The sequence below is a fragment of the Coptis chinensis genome, chromosome 1 (genome assembly GCF_015680905.1).
Source record: "Coptis chinensis isolate HL-2020 chromosome 1, ASM1568090v1, whole genome shotgun sequence".
In the NCBI taxonomy this organism is placed as follows: Eukaryota; Viridiplantae; Streptophyta; class Magnoliopsida; order Ranunculales; family Ranunculaceae; genus Coptis; species Coptis chinensis.
In genome coordinates, this window is record NC_141456.1 from 82,429,194 (window position 1) to 82,453,134 (window position 23,941).

The following is a 23,941-nucleotide window of genomic DNA, read 5'->3' on the forward strand; positions in this document are numbered from 1 at the left end:
CTCGCCTGTTGAAATGTCGAACCCAAACCGGCCTGCCAATCGCACATATTACACGTGGGGTACACACGCAAATATGATGGTGACATCGGAAGTCAAGTAGAAATTCCCCATCGAGCAGAAAAAAAATATGAGAAGAAACAGAGATTACTGGTATTCTCCTTTGTTTTTACAGGTAGACGAGATTAGTGAGCATAAATGATTTTGAAATTTTACTGAAAACTCTGCAAATTCTATTCATTCCGGGTAAAAGCTTGTCCTTATTTGAGAAATAACCTCTTTTTTCCTTGAGCAAAAATAATGGCAATAATCTAAACAATGGAAAATAGAAGCATGAGTATTGAGTAGTGCATGACTTGGATTTAATCTAATATTGTTATTTGTTTGTTTTTGAAAATCTCAATTATTACTTCAAGATTCCAAGATCTAATAATGGGAATGGTTGAGAAGGAGAAGCTAGAAACAATATATGACGCAGTAAACTTTAGACAGCCGATTGTTTAAACATGATTTGATCATTTCAAGGTCTTTATATTGTTAATCTTTTTATCTTGCACTCTTAATTATATTGATTTTCGCAGCGATGCCTATGTGAGCCATAGATTGACAAGAAGGATATACTTCAGCTTATGCTCATTGTGGCAATTTTTCTTCCAGGTACAATTTCCTCTTCTGAATATGTAAGTATCATATTTTGTCCTTCTGTAGTTTAGTTACAAGCGTCCATCATGGTGAATATTGTATCCCACGTTGGAGCTGCAGCCTCTGAGAGCGATGGGGAAAGCGAAGCCCAAGACATTGTGTTGAATGATAAGTTAAATGAGGCAAGTCCACAAACTTATCAAAGTTGTTTTGGAGGCTGTTTTCCACAGAATTCCAGAGATAAGAGCTTGCTCAGTAAGAAACTTGTTAAAGTTTTGAAGTTGTGACAAAAATAAAGTGAAGAGAAAAGAAAAACTCCGAAAAAATGGAGAAATTTCTAAGTGAAATGGCAAGAGAGAAACCAATATGATTCTCAGGTAAACAACTGAAGAGCTTTACTTGGAATTTCTCTAGTCATTTAGGTTATGGTGGCTTTGGAAAGGTATACAACGGGAAGATTCCCAGTGGATTGCAAGTGGCTGTTAAGGTAGTAAATGGAACTTCATACAAGGTGGTAGAAGAGGCATTTAAGGCTGAGTTGAGAATACTAGGAAGCATTTACCATAGAAACTTAGTAAGACTCTTTGGATTTTGTTTTGATGACAACAGTAAAACACTTGTCTATGAATACATGGAGAATGGATCTCTGGAACAGGTTTTATTTGACAATAACCATAAGCTAGATTGGGAGAAGATGTACGATATTGCTATTGAGACGGCAAAGGGAATCTCATATTTGCACAACGGTTGTGAAGAGAGGGTAATCCATTACGACATAAAGCCTGCTAACATTCTACTCAACTCAACATTTTGTCCTAAGGTTGCAGATTTTGGATTGTCGAAGCTATGTTATGACAGGGATATAACTTATATGCCACAACGCCATTAGTTCATGGAACCATGGGTTATATGGTCCCAGAGGTAATGATGTCATATGGAGTAACTTCCAAGTCTGATGTTTATGCCTTTGGCAGTATGTTATTCGAAATTGTGGGGAGGCAGAGGAATTGGGCTAACTACGAGAGACTAGAGTGGTTTTGATACGGACATCAGTATGGTCAAAGCCCATGGGTTGTGAGCCCATTAGTTTAGTTATTCTATTTTAGTTGTTGACACGTGTTGTGTTACTATTGGTTTATAGTTTTTAGGATTAGTATAAGTAACGGGCTTGTAATTAAGGTTCTGAGGAGTTGTGTTATTGAGAATATTTCAGAGAGAAATAAAGATTTGTTTTAGTTTTAGTTGTTTTGTTTAATTTAAGAGTAGATTTGATAAACTGAAGCTTCCGCCAGTTTAATCTACATCATTTGGTATCGGAGCACGAATCGTTCCTGATTAAAATCCAATTTTCCTTTTTCTTATTCGTTTTAATTTTTCATGTTACTGTTCATCGGTACTGTTCACGAAACACTGTTCATCGGAACACTATTCATGCATTACTATTCATCGCGTTACTGTTCATTCGAAATTTAATTTTCTGTCTTTGTCTTCTTTCAAGATCAAAGTTTTAATTTTTATGCCGTATATCAAGAAACCAGAGATGGAACACCTAGAAAAAAATTATCAGGGTTTGAATGCCAAGTTTGAAGCTATGCAAGAAACCTTGAATGCACTTCTAGCTGCCCAACAACAAAATTTTAGGGTTTCTCCAGAAATTAGTTTACCTTTTCAGCAGCCATCACAGGTTCCACCATTAATGGCGCCTTCTCAAAGTTTTCAGACACCGCCAGTTTCTATGCCATTTGGCTATTATCCATATCTCTATCAGCAGCAGATGATGTATCAGGGTTATTCTCTTTATTATCAGTCTTGGAATCCTAGTCAGTATCAATCTGTGCCATAGTATGCGCCTAACTCTAATCTGGGATATGCGCCTATGCCAAGCTATCCTCAACAAGAATTTTCTAGGTTACAGACTACTAGCCTCCAGCGTCACATGGTCTTGAAGTGGTGGGTGCACCTATTGTGACTACAGTACTCTCGCCTCCTACCTTGGTCACTACTACTACACCTGCAGACATTACAGTAATTCCAGCACCCACAGATATTGTCTTGCTAGAACAGGTTGCAGACCAGTACCAACCACTACATCCTTTTGATGTTCGGTCTGGTCACTTGACTCCTCACCCAGATCTTACTGATACAGCTGCAACAGCAGGCTAGAAACGAGTTGAACAATGGTTCCGGTATGACCATCCAGTCGAGGTTCCTCCATTAGTTTGTGAACATTTTAATCATGTTGTGTCATGTTTTGAGCATGATAACAAACGAAATCAGCAGGTTCATCACCTTCCATTGCAACAAAGACGTCCTGCTGACCAAATATATAAAGGTCTTATTCATCCAACTCAGCAAGCACAATTTGGTGGTTATATTGATCCTTTTCTAACCAATTTTGAGAAGGTTTTTGGTCGCAGCTACAAAACACTTCAACGCATACTTCGTGACTTCCAGTATTCGTTGTGTTTCAAGAAAGGAGTACTAGCAGTATTGTGGTATCATGTTATTTGTTTGAGCCGATATTTGGGCAAGATTCGAGGTCGAATTCCTCAAAATCTCGGGAGGGTGACGTATACAAGTTTGAAGAGCTTTTGCATATTGGTGGGTTTTTATGTCAACAAGCTTGTGTACAAGCTTCTTCAACATGGGGAGAGTGATGTGGACATCAGTATGGTCAAAGCCCATGGGTTGTGAGCCCATTAGTTTAGTTATTCTATTTTAGTTGTTGACACATGTCGTGTTACTATTGGTTTATAGTTTTTAGGATTAGTATAAGTAACGTGCTTGTAATTAAGGTTCTGAGGAGTTGTGTTATTGAGAATATTTCAGAAAGGAATAAAGATTTGTTTTAGTTTTAGTTGTTTTGTTTAATTTAAGAGTAGATTTGATAAACTAAAGCTTCCGCCAGTTTAATCTACATCAGGTTTCCTCTACAACTTTGGAACAAATATGAGAAAGGGGAGTTAGAAGAGCTTCTCCCAGGACACAACATTGAGGAGAAAGATAGAGAAAAGGCCAAAAGAATGTCTATGGTTGCTCTATGGTGTGTTTAACATGTGCCAGAAGACAGACTTTCAATGAGCACAGTGGTGAAGTTACTTGAGGGAGAAATAGAAGTCACGAGGCCTCCCAACCCATTTTATGATCCATCCTTTAGATTCAAGTATGCAGATTCAAGTGTGAGCATAAAGTGATGGTAACTTGGCGAATGCTGGAAATATGATTGAGAGTGATGGCGAATATTTCACACCAAAAAGTGAGACTAACAGTGAATATTTCACCCCAGACGTGGTCATGCTTGAGATGGCTTGTTTATCATCTGAGAACTATATAATGGTATAATAATAGGTTCCTTGTACATTGATACTTTGGAACAATATGTATGTAACTTCTTTCTGCAAATTCTTTTTTTTTTGCACCCATATAAGGATATATTATTGATATAGTGGAAAGAATGTTACATCGAGAGACTTGGTGTTACATGATTCTTAAAACAAAAAGTACTTGAGCTAATGTCTAATCAAATCTGTAGTACGTCCTGAATGGAGTTTCTATAGCTGGGACAAACACTGGTCTAGTAGTTCACCAAAGACAGTCTCCTGAATTCAATAGAGCACCCTTTTGGCGGTGATCGCTTCGCCAAGTTAGCTTCTCTCAAAGTGTGAGAGATCCACCATTGTTCCATTTGTGAAGCCGCTCTCTTCCATCTTGATTTTAGGTGCCAGGGGAGAGTTTGTCCTTTAACTGACAGAATCATCGCCATTAAGTCACTCTCAATCCACAGTTTTCTCCATCTCTTATCAGCTGCCATTTCTACTGCAAGTACTATGGCTTTACATTCTGCCTCGAAGTTAGTAACTACTCCCAGTCCATGCACAAGTACTCCTAAAAGCTCAGCTTTGTAGTCCCTGAAAATCACTCCTGCTCTTGCTATTCCTGGATTTCCAATGGCCGAGCCATCAGTGTTAGCCTTTACTATGTATCGGTCAGGGGGTACCCAAGAAACTTCTCTTATTCTATTTGCTGGTTTGGTTCTTCCTTTTATATATTCAATAAAGATAGAAGTGCTAGGTCATCAACCGTGTTGAACATGGTACCTGTTGCCAGATGACCAACAATGTTTATCCCCACCATAATGTCCTTCTTCAGTAACTAAATATTCAGAGTTCGCTCCTCAAAATAAATCTTGTTTCTGGTTTTCCATATGCCTATCATGAGTTGAACTGAGGCTGCAATCCATAGTTCCTGCCTGATAGGACTGTGATGCTTGCAAGCTTCAATAATTGATTTAAGATCCAAGACAGGTAAAGAAGCTTTAAAGGTTGGGACTGTTAAATAAATGGATGTTGACTATTTATTATTGCCATACCACCAATTGACCATTTATTCAAATACCGGATGTCGTTAACCATGGTTTGGCCTCGTTGACCAAGCGGTTTTCAAATTTACAAATAATACCCCTTAAATAAGTAACCTCAGAAAACACTTTATTTACAAAACATACCTTTCACCAGTTGTATAATTTTCATGCATTTAATGCATGTAAAGTTTCTCTCTCTCTCTAAAGGAAGCAAACAATCGAAAAATATTGAAAAAAATTAAATACACATTTTCCGAAAAGTGTACTCTCTGACCACACACTACTCCTCAGAGGAAAAATAAGTTAGAGAGTTCATTAAAGAAGGGAAGCATCTTCTTCAATTTCTGAACAACCATTGGTGAAAATCTTCTGTGTACTAGGTGTTAGAAAAATGAAGTTTACTGAGATTTAAATGAGTAATTTGTCTCCCAAGTTACCTCACTTAAGATGAAATGGGTTTATCTTGAAACAGTACGTACAGTGAGAAAAACCTTTCCAAAAGAATGCACTTGTTTGAAACAGTGCATTATGTCGAAAAGGTGCGACCTTTCGAAATGTTCACTGGTTCGAAACAGTGCATCATGCCGAAAAGGTGTGACCTTTCGAAATAGGCACTGGTTCGAAACAGTGCTTTATACCGAAATGGTGTCTTTTCGAAACATGTGACTTTTCAAAGAGTTGCTTACTTTTTCCCAAGAGCCACTGTGTTGTTTCGAAGAGGCGCCACTCACCTATAAATAGTGGATGAATTTGGAGAGAAAGACACACCAGATCACACAGAGTTATGATATTTCTCTTCTCCCCCTGTTCTTAGTCAAATATTATGTTGTGTTCGCTGATTCTATATAATTGAAGTACTAGCTTTTTATAGAAGGAAATTCGTTCTATCTTGGGAGACAATTTTCCATAAACCTTCAAGCACCGTGAGGGGGAAAATCTGTCTTAAGTTGTTAGGAATATACAACTTAATTGTACTTACTCTTTACCAATTACCAAATTATACAAACCTTTTGTCTTGTATGTGTCTTGTACTTCTTAGTTAAATCCGAGCCTAGTGTAGATATACTATGTCTTTGTTTCTGATAAATTTGTACTAACTAAGAATGATGTATTCGTAGGTAAGGGCTATCTTCAAGATCGGCTCTTTAGGATATCTTGTTTTACTATTGTGCTAAAGAGTGCCAATAAAGTTGAATCTTCTATTTACTTGATTGAGTCTTCATTGTATGGCATGGTAGATTAGGACATGTTAATTATGATATTTTGCGTAGATTAATTAATTTGGACTATATACCAAAGATAAAAATAGACCCACACCATAAATATGAAACTTGTGTAGAATCCAAGTTGACCAGATCATCCTTTCATTCCATTGAAAGAAGTACTGAACCTTTAGATTTAATACACACAGATATATGTAATCTTAAATACGTGAAACAAGAGGTGGTAAAAAGTATTTCATTACTTTTATTGACGATAGCACTAGATATAGTTATGTTTACTTGTTGAGAAGTAAAGATGAGGCAATTGAAGTGTTCAGACACTATAAAAATGAAGTTGAAAATTAACTAAGCAAAAAGATTAAAGTTATAAAGAGTGATAGAGGAGGTGAATATGAATCACCTTTTGAAGGTTTTTGTTCTGAACATGGAATCATTCATCAAACTATAGCTCTTTATTCACCTCAATCAAACGGTATTGCGGAACGCAAAAACCGAACTCTAAAAGAGATGATGAATGCTATGTTGTTAAGTTTTGGTTTACCCCAGAATTTGTGGGGAGAAGCTTTGCTTTCTGCCAATTACATTCTCAACAAGATTCCTAACAAGAAGACGCTTAAAACACCATACGAATTATGGAAAGGTTATCAGACTTCCTACGAATTCTTAAAAGTGTGGGGGTGTCTTGCTAAAGTGGAAGTCCCTAAACCTAAGAAGGTGAAGATAAGACCCAAGACTATTGATTGTGTATTCATTGGATATGCAAACAATAGTAGTGCATATCATTTTCTCGTTCATAAATCAGAGATTCAAGATATACATGTTAATACAATTATTGAGTCAAGGAATGCTTCATTATTTGAAAATACATTTCCGTATAACATGTGTATAGAGCCAAGTTCAACAAAGAGAACTTTAGACGCTACAACTAGTAACCATCCTACACAAAGAAAAATTGAGGAGGAACCTAGACGTAGCAGAATGTTAAGAATGTCAACGTCTTTTGGACCTGATTTTCTAACATACTTGTTGGAAAATAATCCTCAAACGTTCAAGGAGGCAATGTCATCTCCAGAAGCTACTCATTGGAAATAAGCAATAAATAGCGAGATTGAATCTATAATGCAAAATCATACATGGGAATTGGTAGATTTACCACCAGGTTCCAAGACTTTGGAATATAAGTGGATATTCGCAAAGAAATTTAAGACTGATGGATCAATCGACAAGAATAAAGCTAGACTTGTGGTTAAAGGCTTTAGACAAAAGGAAGGATTGGATTATTTTGACACTTATTCTCTAATTACAAGAATAACTTCCATAAGGATGCTAATATCAATAGCATCAATACATGGATTTGAGATACATCAAATAGATGTAAAAACGGCATTCTTGAATGGTGAGCGAGATGAAGAAATATACATGGAACAACCTGAATGGTTTATTGCTCCTGGACAAGAAAGGAAAGTTTGCAAGCTTGTTAAATCCTTATATGGATTAAAGCAAGCACCTAAGCAATGGCATGAGAAATTTGACAATGCAATGTTGTCAAACGGTTCAAAATAAATGAGTGTGACAAGTATGTCTATGTCAAAAGCACTCAAAAGGGATGTGTCATTGTTTGTCTCTATGTAGATGATATGCTAATTTTGGATAGTAATATGGATGTCATAAAATCTACCAAACAAATGTTGTCTAGTAAGTTTGACATGAAAGATTTAGGTGTCGTTGATGTTATCCTAGGAATTAAGATTTCTAGGACAGAGGATGAACTTGTTCTATCACAATCTCATTACATTGAGACGATTCTTGAAAAGTTCAAAAAATATAACATCACACCAAAAAGGTCACCAGCTGACGTAAATCTTCATTTAGTCAAAAATACTAGAGATAGCATATCTCAACTAGAGTACTCTCGTATACTTGGTAGTTTAATGTATGTCATGAATTGTACAAGGCCTGACATGGCATACTCTGTGAGCAAGCTAAGTTGATATACGAGTAATCCTGGCAGAGATCATTGATCGCCATATCATGAAGTTTTGGGATACTTAAAGTATACTTTCAGAATTTTGGTATACACTATACAAGATATCCAAACCGCTTCTAGAAGCGGTATCGCGATGCTAATTGGATATCTGACACTAAAGACTCAAAGTCCACAAGTGGATATGTCTTTACACTTGAGGTGCACCGTTTCTTGGAAATCCTCAAAACAAATGTGCATAGTGAGGTCCACTATGGAATCGAATTATTCATTGCATTGACAAGGCCGAGAAGAAGCGAGTGGCTTCAAATTTCTTAGAGGATATTCCAAATCAAAACTTGTGCCAACAAAGGTATATACACCGTGATGCCTAATCGCTATTGGTAGAGCCGCAGTAGCATGTATAACAGGAAGTCTCGACACATATGTCGTAGACATAACACCGTTAGACAATTACTCTCAGATGGAGTTATCTCAATTGACTATGTAAGGTCAAAAGATAACATTGCGGATCCGCTTACAAAAGGTTTAACAAGAGAGCAAGTGGAAAGATTATCAAGGGGAATGGGTTTAAAGCCTTTGAGATAATCAACCAAGAGTCATTATAATGGAAAAACCAACCTAGTTGACTGGAGATCCCAAGATCTAGGTTCAATGGGCCAACTGAATTATGTTTGTGACTCAGTTAGCACTGGAGAGTAATATTATTATACTCTAACCCATTCTTATATAAGACAGTGTATATCTGCCGCGAGACCCAGAATAAGTCAAGCTTTTAATGATTTACTATATCTTGGAAAGTTATGTTATCTAAATGGAGTATTGCATGATACTCTTTATAGAAATCACCTATGTGAGCGTGAAGTGAGGCCGCTTCTATGAGAATTTTAAGGCAAATGTCTCAAAAGCACTCTCTGAAACCAAGAAGTATTCAAGGCCAAAATAAACACAAACGTGAGAACCAACAGTATTTAAGAAGGTACTGCATGAAGATGATTGTCTAGATTTATACAAACGGCTGACAGTTCAAGGACATTAATTGAAGTCTACTGATCGTCCAATTAAATCCGATTGTCTTTCACTAAGGCAAGTTCAAGGCCTCCCATGCTACTTGACTTGATGCGGTATCTTTTCATTTGTAAAAGAATAGAAATCCGATGTTTATGATAGAAGAAGCCAAATTTTCATTCATGTGGGGGATTGTTACAAAATGAAGTCTACTGAGATTTAAATGAGTAATTTGTCTCCCAAGTTACCCCACTTGAGATGAAATGGGTTTATCTTGAAACAGTACATAAAATGAGAAAAACCTTTTCAAAAAGATGCACTTGTTCGAAACAGTGCATTATACCGAAAAGGTGCGACCTTTTGAAATGTGCACTGGTTCGAAACAGTGCATCATGCCGAAAAGGTGTGACCTTTCGAAATAGGCATTGGTTCGAAACAATGTTTTATGCCAAAATGGTGTGTCTTTTCGAAACATGTGACTTTTCAAAGAGTTGCTTACTTTTTCCCAAGAGTCACTGTGTTGTTTCAAAGAGGCACCACTCACTTATAAATAGTGGATGAATTTGGAGAGAAAGACACACCAGATCACACAGAAGGAAATCCGTTCTATCTTCTCCCCCTGTTCTTAGTCAAACACTATGTTGTGTTCGTTGATTCTATAAAATTGAAGTGCTAGCTTTCTATAGAAGGAAATCCGTTCTATCTTGGGAGACAATTTTCCATCAACCTTCAAGCACCGTGAGGGGGAAAATTTGTGTTAAGGACATAATGTATCTACACTAGGTTTGGATTTAACTAAGAAGTACAAGACACGTACAAGACAAAAGATTTGTATAGTTTGGTAATTGGTAAAGAGTAAGTACAATTAAGTTGTATATTCCTAACACTAGGTAGGTTATACAAAGCCGTTATTGCATTTATTTTTAGCTATTCGTCCATGCATTTAATTTGTCGTCTAAAAGTTTCAGTGAATTGTAGGTCAAAGTTTGAGTGATTCTATAGGTGAATTATTAAGTTCAGTATTTAGTTAAGTTGTTGTTTTGTAGTTCTCTTACACTGTCGTTCGCGTTTGGTTTTGTTGGTGTCTAATTACAGTTATGGAGATTAATACAGTTTGAGTCTTTATTTCAACGTTATTTCATTATTTCATTTCCTTTTATGTCTCAGGTGGAGGTTCTCCAGGATAGGTGGAAATGGTGACGGAGGAAAGTTTTCAATTCTTATGCAATTATGATGGAAAATTCGAAGCAGATGATACTGGTGGTAATGGTAGGTACTCCGGTGGGGTAACGAAGCTTCGAAGTTGTTTTGTGAAGTGTCCATTGGACGATTTCATTATACTTCTTGAGAAAATAAGCAAAATTAAACCACTGAAGTTCTGTTTTTTGGTTTACAACCATCCGTGCACTGTTGAAGATGTGGATGACTACAAGGAAATGATTGAGTCGATGAGGTGTAAAAAGATGAGAGAATTACGAATTCTGATTTCTAGAATAGAAAGAAGTGATTTGATGGATGAGTATGATGAAGTCATACATTCATGTGCTTCCCCTGTGTACATGAATAAAATGAGAGATGGTAATGGCCTCGCCCCTCCCCCTTATTCTATTTTAGTTTGTCTTTATTTGTCGTAAATTAATTTAAAAAGTGTTTTGGCAGATATTGACAAACCCACCGAAGTGGTTGTACGGGAGTTTATTGAAGAAGACAGAGTAGATATTGGGAACGACACCCCCGATGGTAAGTTGTTTGATCAAAGAAATTTGTACACTTTTTTAGCCCTTTGCAAGGTAATGTTTTTGAGAATGTTTTAGAGAAACCAATTTGAGTTTGTTTTTGCAGTTAGGGTTGGACCATTGAGTGGGAGTAAAAGAGACGTTGGTGCATCTTGTGTTGAGCTGTCGGATGATGTAGGTGTTGGTGGTAAGTAGTTGAAAATATTTAAGAATTTTTGATATGATAAATTGACAAGACGTAAATTGATATGTTCATCGTGAATATGAGCACAGTTGATCTATATATATCGCATCAAATTGAGTTTTAGACAGTCGATTTACTTTGCAATTACTTTGTCGGCATTTGTTCGTACATTGTCGATTAGGCAGCCTGATCAAATTGAAATTACTTCGTCGCAATGCTTCTATACATTGTCGATTTGTCTTGTATACAGAAGGAAAGGTGGATGGATGCAAACACATAGTCGCAATGATTCAGAAGTAAATTTTGGAAGAAGCTATGTGTGCAAAGATAATATGAAGTTTTTGTTGTTTTTATGTAACGAATTATTATGTTGCAACAAACCCTATACCATATGGAGTAGAAAACATAACCGACGAATGCGATCTGTTTTTTGTACCCGAACGTGATGTAGATGAAGCATTTATTGTCGGTAAGTTTGGTTGTGCCAAATTGTATTAACAACATAGTTTTGTAGTGGGCAGAAATAACTATACAATGTGTGTTTTTCAGGTAGTAATGAAGGATCATATTTTATGGGAGGGGACAATTTATTTCCCTCTATGGTCCCCAAAACCGAATTGGGTGAAAATTATTATGTGGCTGAAGATGATGAGGATGTAGGCACTGATATGTTCACATTGTGGCAGACCTGTTATTGTTTAACTAATATATTAGTATGTGCTGAGACAAATAACTATTCATAAAGGTATTGAAGAAGCTTCAGATGTGCATCACACGTCTAATGGCAATATTGAGCTTGTGCCTGATACTAATGATGTAGAAGTGGTTGGTTGTAGCCCAAGCACCATCCGGGTCGAGGCAGAACCGAGTATCTTCAATCTTGTTATTCCCAGTATAGGTACTGAGAAAGTAGTAGTTACTGGGATGGGAACTCAAACTGTTCCCATGGAAATTCACAGTAAGGCGGAAGGGGAGGATGATGTGTATATATACCTGGGAAACATGAATTAGAATTTAGGACAGTGACTTAGTTGACGTGGAGGCAGAACCCAGTATCTTCAGTCTTGTTATTCCTAAAATATCGACTGAGAAAGTAATCGTTGCTGAGTTGGGTAGTGAAATTGTTCCTATGGAAATTCATAGCCAAGGGGAAAGGGAGGATGATGTGTATATACCTAAGAAAGATGAAGTCCAAGTTAGGAGAAGTGAATTGTGTATACCGAGTTTTAGAGAACTGATGATACTAATAGAACAGAGCAAAGTTATCTTTAGGGATGATGGAGGGGACTGGGTGACTGAAGTGGCTGTGGAAGGATATTCACAGGAGTTACATGATCAGGTTATTTGCGACAATAGTGAAATTCAGAATAGGGAGTCAATGATTGAGAATGTTAGCGATAGTAGTAGCGTTTCATCAAAAGATTCAAGTGTAGAGGGAAGTGGTGGTGAGTGCACTAAGGACCGGACCGATGGTAATGGAGATAGTACCGAGGGCCGGAATGAGCCCCGGGATTACACAAATAGTGTGAACAATTGGAAGGATACTAATTAGGACGAGGTGTACAACAGTGATAGCATGCGTGAAGATACAGATCCCTTGTTTGGAATTTGCGGTGGTGGTGATTCCAAAAATGGTACAAATGTGGATGGAACGCAGAGTGATGGATTTGATGTGGACTGTACTGATGCTGGGATTGATGGCGATGGAATACATGAGGCAAATAAGAGTGACACCGTTATGGGTGGTACTATAATTAGGAGCAATTCAACTGTTGTTGAACGTAAGGGAGGTTGGAGATCAAAGTATTGGTGCGGGGAGTACCGGTAGAATATTTGAAGAGGGGAGGGGAATGAAGAGGCATTGGAAAGGGGATGGGGCGGAACGATTTGATAAAGACTCAGAGCATAACGATCACCGCCAACATGCACCTAACACATAATTTAAACCCTATGACTACGCACTGCTAACTGTGGGTATGGTGTTTCCCCATTGCAATTTGTTTGTTTTCCACATGAAGAATTACGCAATAATTTCTAATTTCGAACTTTTGAAGCAGGCAAAGAAGGATTGGCAGAGGGTCCAATACGGATGTAAAGGGTTTGATACAAGTTCAAGAAAAATTTGTCCTTTTCATGTGTACTGCAACACTAATAAAGGTTCATATGAGTGGACTGTGAGGAGTGTTCTCAAAGTCCACAAATGTGGTAGGTGTGTAGGGGAATTCAATCGGGAGGCTTCGAGTGGTTTTGTTGCGGAGGTTGTAATTGATATTCTTAGGGACGACAGGAGCCCTGAAGGTGAACCACCTTATTCAGGTGGTTAAGAATTCTAAGCATGTTGAGTTGAGTTACAAAACAATGTGGAGGGCAAAGGAGAGGGCTCTATAGGAGGTATGAGTTAAGGTTAAACATTGTGCTTTTCGTTTTCCACAATCAATTTCAAAATAATGTTTTTGTTATCGTTGACTACATAATAATTGTTTATGTGTATAGATCGATGGTAGTTTTGGTCAGTCTTATTAGCTACTTAGCACTTACTGTAAAGAGTTGAAGAAAGTTGATCCTGGCTGTTACACAGAGATTCATCGAGTGGCACATACGGATCGATTCAAGTGTTTTTTTTGGATGTACGGGATTACCATTAGGAGTTACAGAAATACTTGTCGGCCACACATAGAAGTTGATGGAACCCATTTGAAAGGCAGATCATCTGGCTGCCTTCTTTTAGCCATCTGCGTTGACGGTGACGGGCATGTTTTCCCTATTGCCTTTGCCCTAGTTAGTGCAGAGAACAATGAAACTTGGGAATGGTTTTTGGGATGCTTGGGTAGGAGTGTTGTTGGGTTCGACATTCCCTTTGTCATCATCTCGATAGGCACCAAAGTCTCCAGTGTAAAATTTCATTGGTGTTTCCAAACGCGAAACATGTGTACTGCATGAGCCACATTTGTAAGAACCTTGCGAAATGCACATATAATGTTTCGAAGAAGATTAAAGCAGCTGCAACAACAATGGTAAGGTGGCATCACCGTGCGGTGATGATGGAATTGATGTCCATGTGCAAACCTGCATTTGATATGCTAACTAAGAAACCTCTAGAAAAGTTGGCTTTTTGTGCTAGTGAAGTGAAGCGGTATGACATTATATATAAAAATCACGTTGAAAGCTGGAATGCAATGATTGTGGATGACCGTTCATGTCCCGTGATTGTTCTTGTTGATGAAATAAGAACGAATTTGGGAGTTCATTTATGCAAATTCCATACTATTGCAGATGCGTGGTCCTTGAAATTTGAAAGCTTAACACCACTTGCCACTTCTCTTTTGCGTGATAACATTAGCAGGTCAATGACTTTTTCAGTAAATCGGTATTTGGACAACACATTTGACATTCTCTTGACCAAAGGCAAAAAGTTCGTTGTTGATCTTGTGAAAAGGGAGTGTTCTTGTGGGTGGTTCCAACAGATGGGTATCCTGTGTCTGTATGCATGCAAAGCCATCAATGTCAATCACCATAGCGGGAGAGGTGGGACATATCACACTTTTGTTGATCAGTACTTGACAACAGACATGTGGAAGCAGACATACGTTGAGGTGTGGAAAGGAATTCCTAGTAGGGAGCAATGGGACATCGAATGTGACGATGAGCGCCTTTTACCACCTAAAGGAAAATGTCAAGCAGGTCGTCCCCCGACTGTGAAGATGGAGTTTTGGCCATCACGGAAGGGGCCAAAGCAGGAAAGACATTGCACCTTGTGCGGAGAGAAAGGGCACAACAAAAGTACTTGTAAGAATTTTGTTGATGACAAGGGTGCCACTGTATGTCCTTCCAACGTTCCTGCAACGGACAAAAATTTTCCCATGTGATGTTGTAGTTGTCTTATTTCGCCTTTTGTAATGTTGTTTAATTTTGGTGTAATTAGTATCATGTTTTGGAGGTAACAGAAGAATTTTTTGGAATGCAACAGAAGCTCGTGTAGGGAGATGTAAGGGTTACAGTGGGTAGTATTTACACCATGATCGCTTTTATCCACTACGTACTTCATCCATTCATTCTCGTATTGGACTACTACATTGCGGGTAGTATAGTGCTTCTTAGGAACTTTTGTTGTACCTAAACTTGTGGTGGATTTATTATTTAACCCTATTATTAACTGAAGGTGTGGTGACGAAATGGTATTAGGGTGTGTGTTTAGTTATGGGGACCTGCGTTCCCCATTTCCCAAAGAGACAGAGAATAAGTATATAGATCTTCCCATTAGGACTAAAAAATGTACTTGATTGATTAGGCTATTTGATTAGGACTGCTAAAAACAAAAAAAATTGATTATGTTATTGTTTAATTGCAGTATAACCATACTACATTGTCGTATAACCACACTACAATGTTGATTTGAAGAACATGCATAAGAAACCGGAATCCATAATAAACTGTTATTTGAAAACCTTTTCTATCACTCAACTCTTACATTAACAGTAACAGACAAGTTCTTAAGCTTCTCCACCAGTGGCCTAACCATCTCACTCTGCCCACAAAGTTCACATTTAAGCATTGTAAGCTCTCTTCCAGCCAAGTTTGGCAACATCTCGGTACATTCCCTCTCCCCTTGACAACCACTTAGATAGGGGATTTCTTTGTAAGGACATACGCCTATCTAGTGATTTGTTTCACCACAATAACAAGCATCCAAATCACCATGTAGTTATTGGAATCCATTGCAGCGAGGGTTGGAGCATATCAAAAACTTGTGCACTCCACCATTTTCATAAACTCCATAACGTGGTATCATAAAACAATTGTAATGTTCGTTTGTGGCAACGGGTATTAAGGCATTTGCAATCAAGTGCAGTGTGTTTCCTTGATTCACAGATCTGACATGTGACCTATTAGCCGAATGTAGTCAAATGTTATTTGAAAATGAAAAGGGAGCTGAAAATAAAATGTAAAGAATATTGTATTTGGCCATAACAGTAAATAGAAGGTAATAGAGGAATTAAATGAGGTTTTAGACCCTCTTACCACACCAACATAAGAATTGATTGGGGGAATTGCATTATCTTGAGTAAGTTGAGTTTTCAAAGTAAGTGAAGCTTTACCATCTTCGGTAGTTTTGAACATCCAAGCAGAAGCCATCGAAAAAGTATTAGAAGTGTTTGAAGCCTTGGTTTTCATGTTGTGAAGGGAGAAGCTTCCCTTATAAGCTTGTCTGGAACGGCTCTTTAACAGCCGTTCGATGGATTTCCAAGATCAAGGCACATGTTGTCACTATTTGTAATGGTGACGTCAGCAACTTGAAACTATCGTTTAACTTTGAATCTTCGGACCCTTGAATCTTTGATATGATGTTGTTGCTAATTAGTCTAATATGCATCCAGTGCACGTGAATATATATATTTTTAGGGGGAACATGCTGAAATTTATGAGTTTCCTTTTTTTTGGAGAGTCACCTTTTTCTTAGGAATTGAATACCAAGTAATTGAATCGGATTTCAACTATTTTTTCAACCCAAGTAACCGATAATTGAACCCTAATATTAAACTAAAATTGTATTTTGATTTTGGAATCCAAAATTAAACCCCATTAGCTGTGAAGTGTGAAAGACTTGACTTTCATTTGAATTTTGAGTTTCATAGTGTAGCACTAATAAAGTCTTATTTGTAGTTCCTAAACTGACAGGTAATACTGTTTTCCTCACAACCTAATTTGTTTCATTTTTAGTTTGAGATGTTTAATGTACCCTTACATGTTTTATAGATGGGTATGTTTGAAGATTGTGTTGTTTGGAATTTAGTGTCAGTTGATTGGGGCTTTAGTTTAATCTTGATTTAGTTTTTCATATAGTGTTTTACCAATTTTGTTCTACCCTAGCACGAGAATTCTACTTAAGAATACTCTTTATGAATTGTTCTCCTTACTACCAATTTTTTCGTATTTTTGTTTGCAAATGAGGTTTTACTGTATACATATATGGTGGACTAAATCTCTGGTTTATGGTAGATTGCCTAAATTTTATATTCGCTGTTTATATTTGCTTTCTTCTAGGATGAAGAAAAAAGAGGCGCAAAAGTACATTAGCCCTAAGAAGAAGGGCCATCAAAAGGAGGATAAAAATACAGGGCAAGATGCAGGGAAAATTATATTATTATGGGCACGTTGCAGTTTGTCAAAATTACAAAGGGATTTCTTTGATACATTAGAACCGCAAGAAGCAGTTGAATTGAGTTCGTCTCTTTTTGGGTTTTTGGTGAATGCGTATCCATTTGCAGTTCCTAGTCAGGTTGGTTCTGCAGATGAGGAACCAAGGATGTCCGAACTTGTTACCCATGAGAGACTATTTTGGAAGTGTTGAAGAAGTGGGTCTTGAAGTTGACTTAAAGAATTAAGGATGCATATTTGACTTTTAAGAAGTCTGATGTTGCTCTTTTTACGGGGTTGTCTACCGATCAACCTGATAACATGTACTATAGGATGTGTAAGAAGAAACCGACGAAGTTTAAGGAAAAGTAATTTGATGTTGCTCCCGGAAGTAAGCAGAAAAGTGCGATTTCTCTGGTTGAAATTTTAGAAGCTAGGGCGATGGAAAAGAAAAATGCCATCAATGATGCAGAGTGTTGGAATGATGTCTATAGACTTAACATGCTGTATGTTCTAAGGTCTTTTCTAATACCCTCGAGCCATTGTGGGGTCAGTGTTCAAAATATGGATGTTGCTGATGATTTGGTAGCCTTTGATAGGTTTCCTGGGGGCTATTTTGTATTTGAAGTTATTAAGGATAGTTTGGAGGCTCTTAACAAGAAAATAGAACTTCCGGACCAACCTAATTTTAGTTCAGCCCTCCATGGCTGTTTAATAATCTTTAGTCTTTGGATTTTCCTCCGTGTGACTTTTTTGGGTCCACATCGTCTGGATGAAAATGTTTTCCCTTGGTTGTTAGGATGGGTGGATATTCCAAGGAAAACAACAAGGGTAGTACTTGGGAAGGGAAATTGAAGAATCAGAAGACTATAGTGGTGAGAGAAGAGCTACGTCTTCCAGATTGTGTGAATGAAAAGCTGGCTGTGAAAAATGCACTTGAGGTGGTCAATCCTCCGTGTCATCTGAAGTTTTTGATTTTGATTTTGTTTATTTTGTCATATTTCTTAATAGCGTTAATCTTCCTATAGCTTGAAAAGAGTGTTAATACACACTATGTTAATCTTGACATACTCTGTGAAAGTCGGGGGGTAAGTTAATTATTGTTATTCCCTGACTATGTTCACTTTCCAAGTTGTTGTTTGGTCAGATTATTAAATATTAAGTAGTATTTCGAATATGTACTTGATCATTTTGCAGGTCTTAGATGATAGGGTAATACGAATTCATCGCGAACTGAAACCAAGTACAGTTGGAAGTCGAAAATCAGCGGTTGAACAAACTCCAAGGCAGAGATAGTTGAAACATCTTGTGGATCTTAATGGTCCACATGTGGGCTTCGGTACCAAGACTCGATTATCTTCACCAGAAGTGGAGGGGGAAAAATGCAGTGGGTTATGAGGAGAATGGGTTATACGAAAGATATTGTGGAATCACCGGCAGTTGCTTCACTCAAGGAAGCTTTTTATCATTTTAAAAAAAATTGTGTTTCTTAAGAGTATGTGGGTGTTGATGGCGTTGAACATGGTGCTTTGATGACAGTTGAAGAAGTGGTAGGTACTCTGGTTAATGTCGCTGAAAAGATTGGTTTGCTTTACAAGGATTTAAAAGTTAGTTTTATATAGGTGCCATAGATACCTATTTTAGTGACAATTATGTGGTTATGCAGAATGAAGGTACTACAAATAGAAGCGGTTTGTGTGGAAAGACACGATCAGCTATCCAGAGGGACCGTAAAATCTTGGGACAAGTGAAGCAAAATGAGGGTGGTAAAGATACTGATGATTTAGTGCAAATGAAATGTAGTGATGATGTTCTAAAAGAAGCTTCTGTGAGTACAAAGGAATTAGGGATTGGTAGTGGAACCAAGCGAGTGGCTATCCGGACGGACCGCATAAAGAAGTCAAAAGTGATACGTACCATGAAAGATCCAGAAAAAGTAGGTTTTCTGATAAAAGTCAATATATTGTTAGTTTGCGACATTGTAAAGGGGCAAGCAACTCCTGGATTTAAAAGTTAGGTTTATATAGGTGCCATAGATACCTATTTTAGTGACAATTATGTGGTTATGCAGAATGAAGTTATTGCAAATAGAAGCGGTTTGTGTGGAAAGAAACGATTGGCTATCCAGAGGGACCATAAAATCTTGGGACAAGTGAAGAAAAATGAGGGTGGTAAAGATACTGATGATTTAGTGCAAGTGAAACGTAGTGATGATGTTCTAAAAGAAGCTTCTGTGAGTACAAAGGAATTAGGGATTGGTAGTGGAACGAAGTGAGCGGCTATCTGGATGGACCACAAAGAGAAGATAAAAGTGGTACGTACCAACAATGATCCGGAAAAGGCGGGTTTTCTGAAAAAGTCAATATATTATTGGTTTGCTTGTAAAGGGGCAAGCAACTCCTAGATTTAAAAGTTAGGTTTATATAGGTGCCATAGATACCTATTTTAGTGACAATTATATGGTTATGCAGAATGAAGGTATTGCAAATAGAAGCGGTTTGTGTGGAAAGACACGAGCGGCTACTTTGAGGGCCTGTAATATGTCGGGACAAGTGAGGAAAAATTAGGGTGGTAAAGATACAGAAGAATTAAAAAAACTTGATGATGTTCTAAAAGAAATTGCTGTGAGGACAAAAGAATTAGGCACTGGTAGTGGAATTAAGCAAACGGCTATCCGAACGGTCCGTAAAGGCAAGTCAAAAGTGAGACGTACCAACAATGATGCAGAAAAGGTCTGAAAACCTAAGTTCTGAAAAACTCAATGTATTCTCGTATTTGATTTATAAGGGGCTAGCCAGTACTGGTTGTTTAGAACTTAGGTTTATATATTTATTAATAATAGCGAAAATATTAATTGTGCAAAGTTTGTTGTGCTCAGTTACTAGAAAATGATGATGTTCAGTTATTGGAAAATGAAAGTTTTGAAGAGAACAATAGTAATCCTGAAAGGGATCCTGATAAGGTTTTTCATATATGTTATTTAATTTTATTAATTTTTTGTATGAGAAATGTATTAATTCCCTTGTCATTCTTGTTTACTTATTTAGACAGTGCATTTAACCTGGCCATTGTTTTGAACAGGTGAAAGAAATCCTTGCAAGGAAGGTGGCACAAAGGAACAATTTTTCAAAAGTTGAAACTGAAGTGGCTCGTATATGCATTCCAAAAATCTTTAAAGTTATGCGAGAAGGACCCTTCGTAAATAAGAGCACTAAAGTAACTGCGCCGCTAAGCTATGGGATAAAAGTGTGAACTGCAGAACTTCAGAAGATTATGCCACTGAGTACTGGTTGGAGAAGGAATTGCTGAAAGGCAGGGTATTGATTACATATATAATACACTATGGTAATGATTTAAAATTAGATTTGGCGACCTTCTACATTCTCAAGGGCAGACAATGGCTGAATGATGAGGTTTATAGTATTCCTAACTACTAAGTAATTATTCGTAGCTATATGTTAGGCTAACCTGTATCTAAATAGCACTTTTATTGTGTTTGAAGTTGATTTCTACCTACCTGGAGTTGCTTAGGCGGTGGATTACTTACATAAGGAAGTCTATGGTAATGCCACATACAACACCTGGTTTTGATGCTTACACTATTTTGCCTGACATTCTTCGCGGTATTTGTTAAAATGAACATATCCTTTGTTTTTTTGTTTTGACAAGCATGAGAAGTGCTAAATATATGTTTGTTACTTTGTTTTAATTCGAAAACAGGTACGTTTGCTGGACTTGTATGAACAAGTGGTGGGCATACTACATGAGATAGGTCTTACTATTGAAGAGAAGATTTCAAAATGTGGGTTGTTGTTCTCATTCGGTCTAAAGATGACAATCAGAGATTTACTTCAAGAAAACGGAGATGTGCCACATGTTTTGAAATCAAACGGGTTTATGATGGCGTTAAACATGGGGAATAACACACATTGGGTCCTTGTTGTGTTCAACTTCTTGACATGGACATGTTATGTGTACGATTCTTCGAAAACACCAGTAAGCGACCTAATTTCAAAGTTGAAGGCACTAGGTGTGCTGCTGCTTGTTGGCATATTGTTGCACGATACAAAGTGTATGCCGGATATGCAGTTGGGAAAGGACTAGGAAATTGTGTTTGTAGAGTGTGCTAAACAAAATGATACATGGAATTGCGGGGTGTATGTACTTGTATTTGATGATTGTGTTATCAGCCATAAACCTATTGTGTTTACAAGACAACGGTATTGCCTTAGAAAGGCCCTAGCGAAAGACTTAATAGACTGTGGGATGAATGAAGAGGAATTCAAGAAGGTCCGATAGCAGAAAGTGCAAGTTTGAAGGACTGATTTTTATGACTGTTCACTTTTAGATTAACCATAATTGAGTTTGTAGTTGAGTACTCTTTGTAATTTTGTTTTGTAGGTGTACCTATGTTTTTAGATTAACCAAAAGGAGTTCTAGATCAACTGTAGGGAATGAAGATGTGTCACTGTTTGGGAAACTTGAGCCTTGTTGTTTCAAGTTGGGGATGTGAAGGTCTTTCGGTAGTAAAGGTGAAGTCATTGAGTTTCTTCTTGTAAGTAAAGACTGAAAAACAGGTTCTGAGCTCATAGTGATGGTAGTAGTGGCCATTGATATATGGCAAAAAAAAAAAATTGAAGAAATTAAGGAAATGGGTAACAACTTGAGAAAGTTTGTTAAGGGGTCAGGAGAAGGATGTTGGGTTTCTGCAGAAAACAAAGTTATTGGTTTCTGATCTTGTATTTAGCTCCATGAGAATGAAACAATTTTTCTTTCTGTGATGCTCTGTGCAGAACTCTTTTCTTGAATGACATTCTTGCTTCTTTCTTTGTGTGGTTTTGTTTTGGTGTGTTCAATTATTGTAGTGGCGAGCATCATAGTCAAATACTCAAAATGTGAAAAATAATGCGGGTTTATGCAAGGATTATATAATGTGCAACCTGTGTTAGATACTTCGACAGTGGTACAAAATGCTGCAAAATATCGGTACATCTGCTGAAATCACAGAAACCAGCACGATTCAATTCTTTTGAGTGTTGGTATTGTTGGGAGATTTCACTAGAAAGTCACACCTCAATCTAGCTACTTTCTATCCCAAATGATTTCAACTTGGAGATCACACCAAGGAAATCACCCACCCAAGACTTTGGTAGTTATCACAACAAACTCAAACAAGCAAAGCCACTAATTTATCATCACCCATAACAAGCAAACAATAAATAAGGAAGTAAATATGCAAAGAGACACAAAGATTTAGGTGGTTCGGTAAATGTTACCTACATCCACACAAGAGCCAAGTTTCCTTTATAGCAAAGATTGGAGAGTTTACAAGAGATATCAAGAATCAAGAACAAGAGGTCTCACTCGAACCCTAGCTCAATAGAGCTCCCACAATACCCATGAAATGAACCTCTCAAAGTTATCTCAACCCTAACCATAAGTTTCTTTATATAGGTGGGGAGAAAATTTCATGAGAAAGTGGATTTGGTTATTGAAATTTCGACAAATTGTCAAAATTTCATAATATTTCATCAAGACGAATTTTGGTCGGTTCACCTGGGCCATCCAAACTTCTCAAGGTTGGTCACATCAGGCCGACTTCGAAACAGGAAGGAAGAAATGTGCATGGATCTCAGTTGGTTCTCTTGGGCCGTCCAAACTTCTTAAAGTTGGTCAGATCAGGCTGACTTTGATGCAGGAGAGAAAAACCTACACAAAGGTGGGACAGTGCTGACGGGCCGTCCAAGAGTGAAAAAACTGGCTTAATCCAGCCATCTATGTTTCACAACTGTTAGTTCCTCGCTACCATCACCGGAGCAAAGCTCGACGGTTCCACAAACCCAACAATCTCCCACTTGGAACTTGTCGAGATTCTACAAGCACATCACATCTCAATTGTAACAACTCCATCCAAATCTAATTTACTAATGAAACACTCGGCTCATCCAATATGGTCTTCAAGCAAGAAGACCCGACGAAGTTGAACACTTCAACTTCATCTTCATAACACCCCTACCATAACATAGACATGTCTCCGTGGTACTCCATAAATAACACAATATCCGTTTCACCGCTTCCCAATGATGTTTGCCAAGGTTAGCTATAAACCTCCAAGCAACTCCCACTGCATGGGATATATCCGGGTGCGTGCAAACCATGTACCATCGCCGAGGAGCTTGTTGGAAACCACTGCATGGGATATATCTAGGTGCGTGCAAACCTAGATAACCTCCTTAGTGCACGAGGTGGAGATGGACTTGGTGGCGTAGTCTCTTCACCCGAGTCACTACTATCATCATCTGACTGTGGAACTTCCACAACACCACGACTCATATCAAAGCCTTCCAACTTAACATACTCAGTGTCACTATCTGTAACCAGCTCCACGGGCTGTGCTTCTTTTCTGTCCTTGTACAAAACCATCTCACTAAATAAGGCATCTCTGCTTCTAATAATTTTCCGGTTTTGGTTATCCCAAAAACGATAACCAAGATCATCATCGCCATATCCAATGAAGGTACACTTGACATCAAACTTACTCCTAGCTTGGTCACTAGTGTGCACATAGGACTCACACCCAAACACTCTCAAATGGGAAAGGTTCACATCCTTCCCACTTCACACTTCCTCTGGAATCCTGAAATCCAAAGGTACTGACAGTCCTCGGTTGAT

General features: G+C 37.8%; 1 protein-coding gene and 1 long non-coding RNA gene across 14 annotated transcripts; both read left to right on the forward strand.

Annotated features, from left to right (window-relative positions):
- Window positions 1-34: 34 nt before the first annotated feature.
- On the forward strand, window positions 35-22,100 carry LOC147525471 (uncharacterized). Of its 13 annotated transcripts, none has more exons than XM_086607533.1 (9): window positions 35-172; window positions 579-654; window positions 10,382-10,483; window positions 10,631-10,792; window positions 10,874-10,954; window positions 11,057-11,137; window positions 20,351-20,682; window positions 20,772-20,892; window positions 20,990-22,100. In XM_086607533.1, exons 3-7 carry the CDS (start codon window positions 10,408-10,410, stop codon window positions 20,404-20,406), a joined length of 456 nt encoding a protein of 151 aa, XP_086463659.1. In that variant the 5' UTR covers window positions 35-172; window positions 579-654; window positions 10,382-10,407; the 3' UTR covers window positions 20,407-20,682; window positions 20,772-20,892; window positions 20,990-22,100. The 13 variants fall into 13 exon arrangements, with proteins under 13 accessions (XP_086463659.1, XP_086463624.1, XP_086463590.1 ...); XM_086607525.1 differs by having other exon boundaries at window positions 106-243; window positions 11,057-11,124; XM_086607498.1 differs by having other exon boundaries at window positions 10,382-10,792; window positions 20,772-20,831.
- Window positions 18,467-19,205, forward strand: LOC147525472 (uncharacterized). Its single transcript, XR_015221783.1, has 2 exons — window positions 18,467-18,819; window positions 18,936-19,205. It is a non-coding gene; the product is annotated as an uncharacterized LOC147525472 (long non-coding RNA).
- Window positions 22,101-23,941: the final 1,841 nt, after the last annotated feature.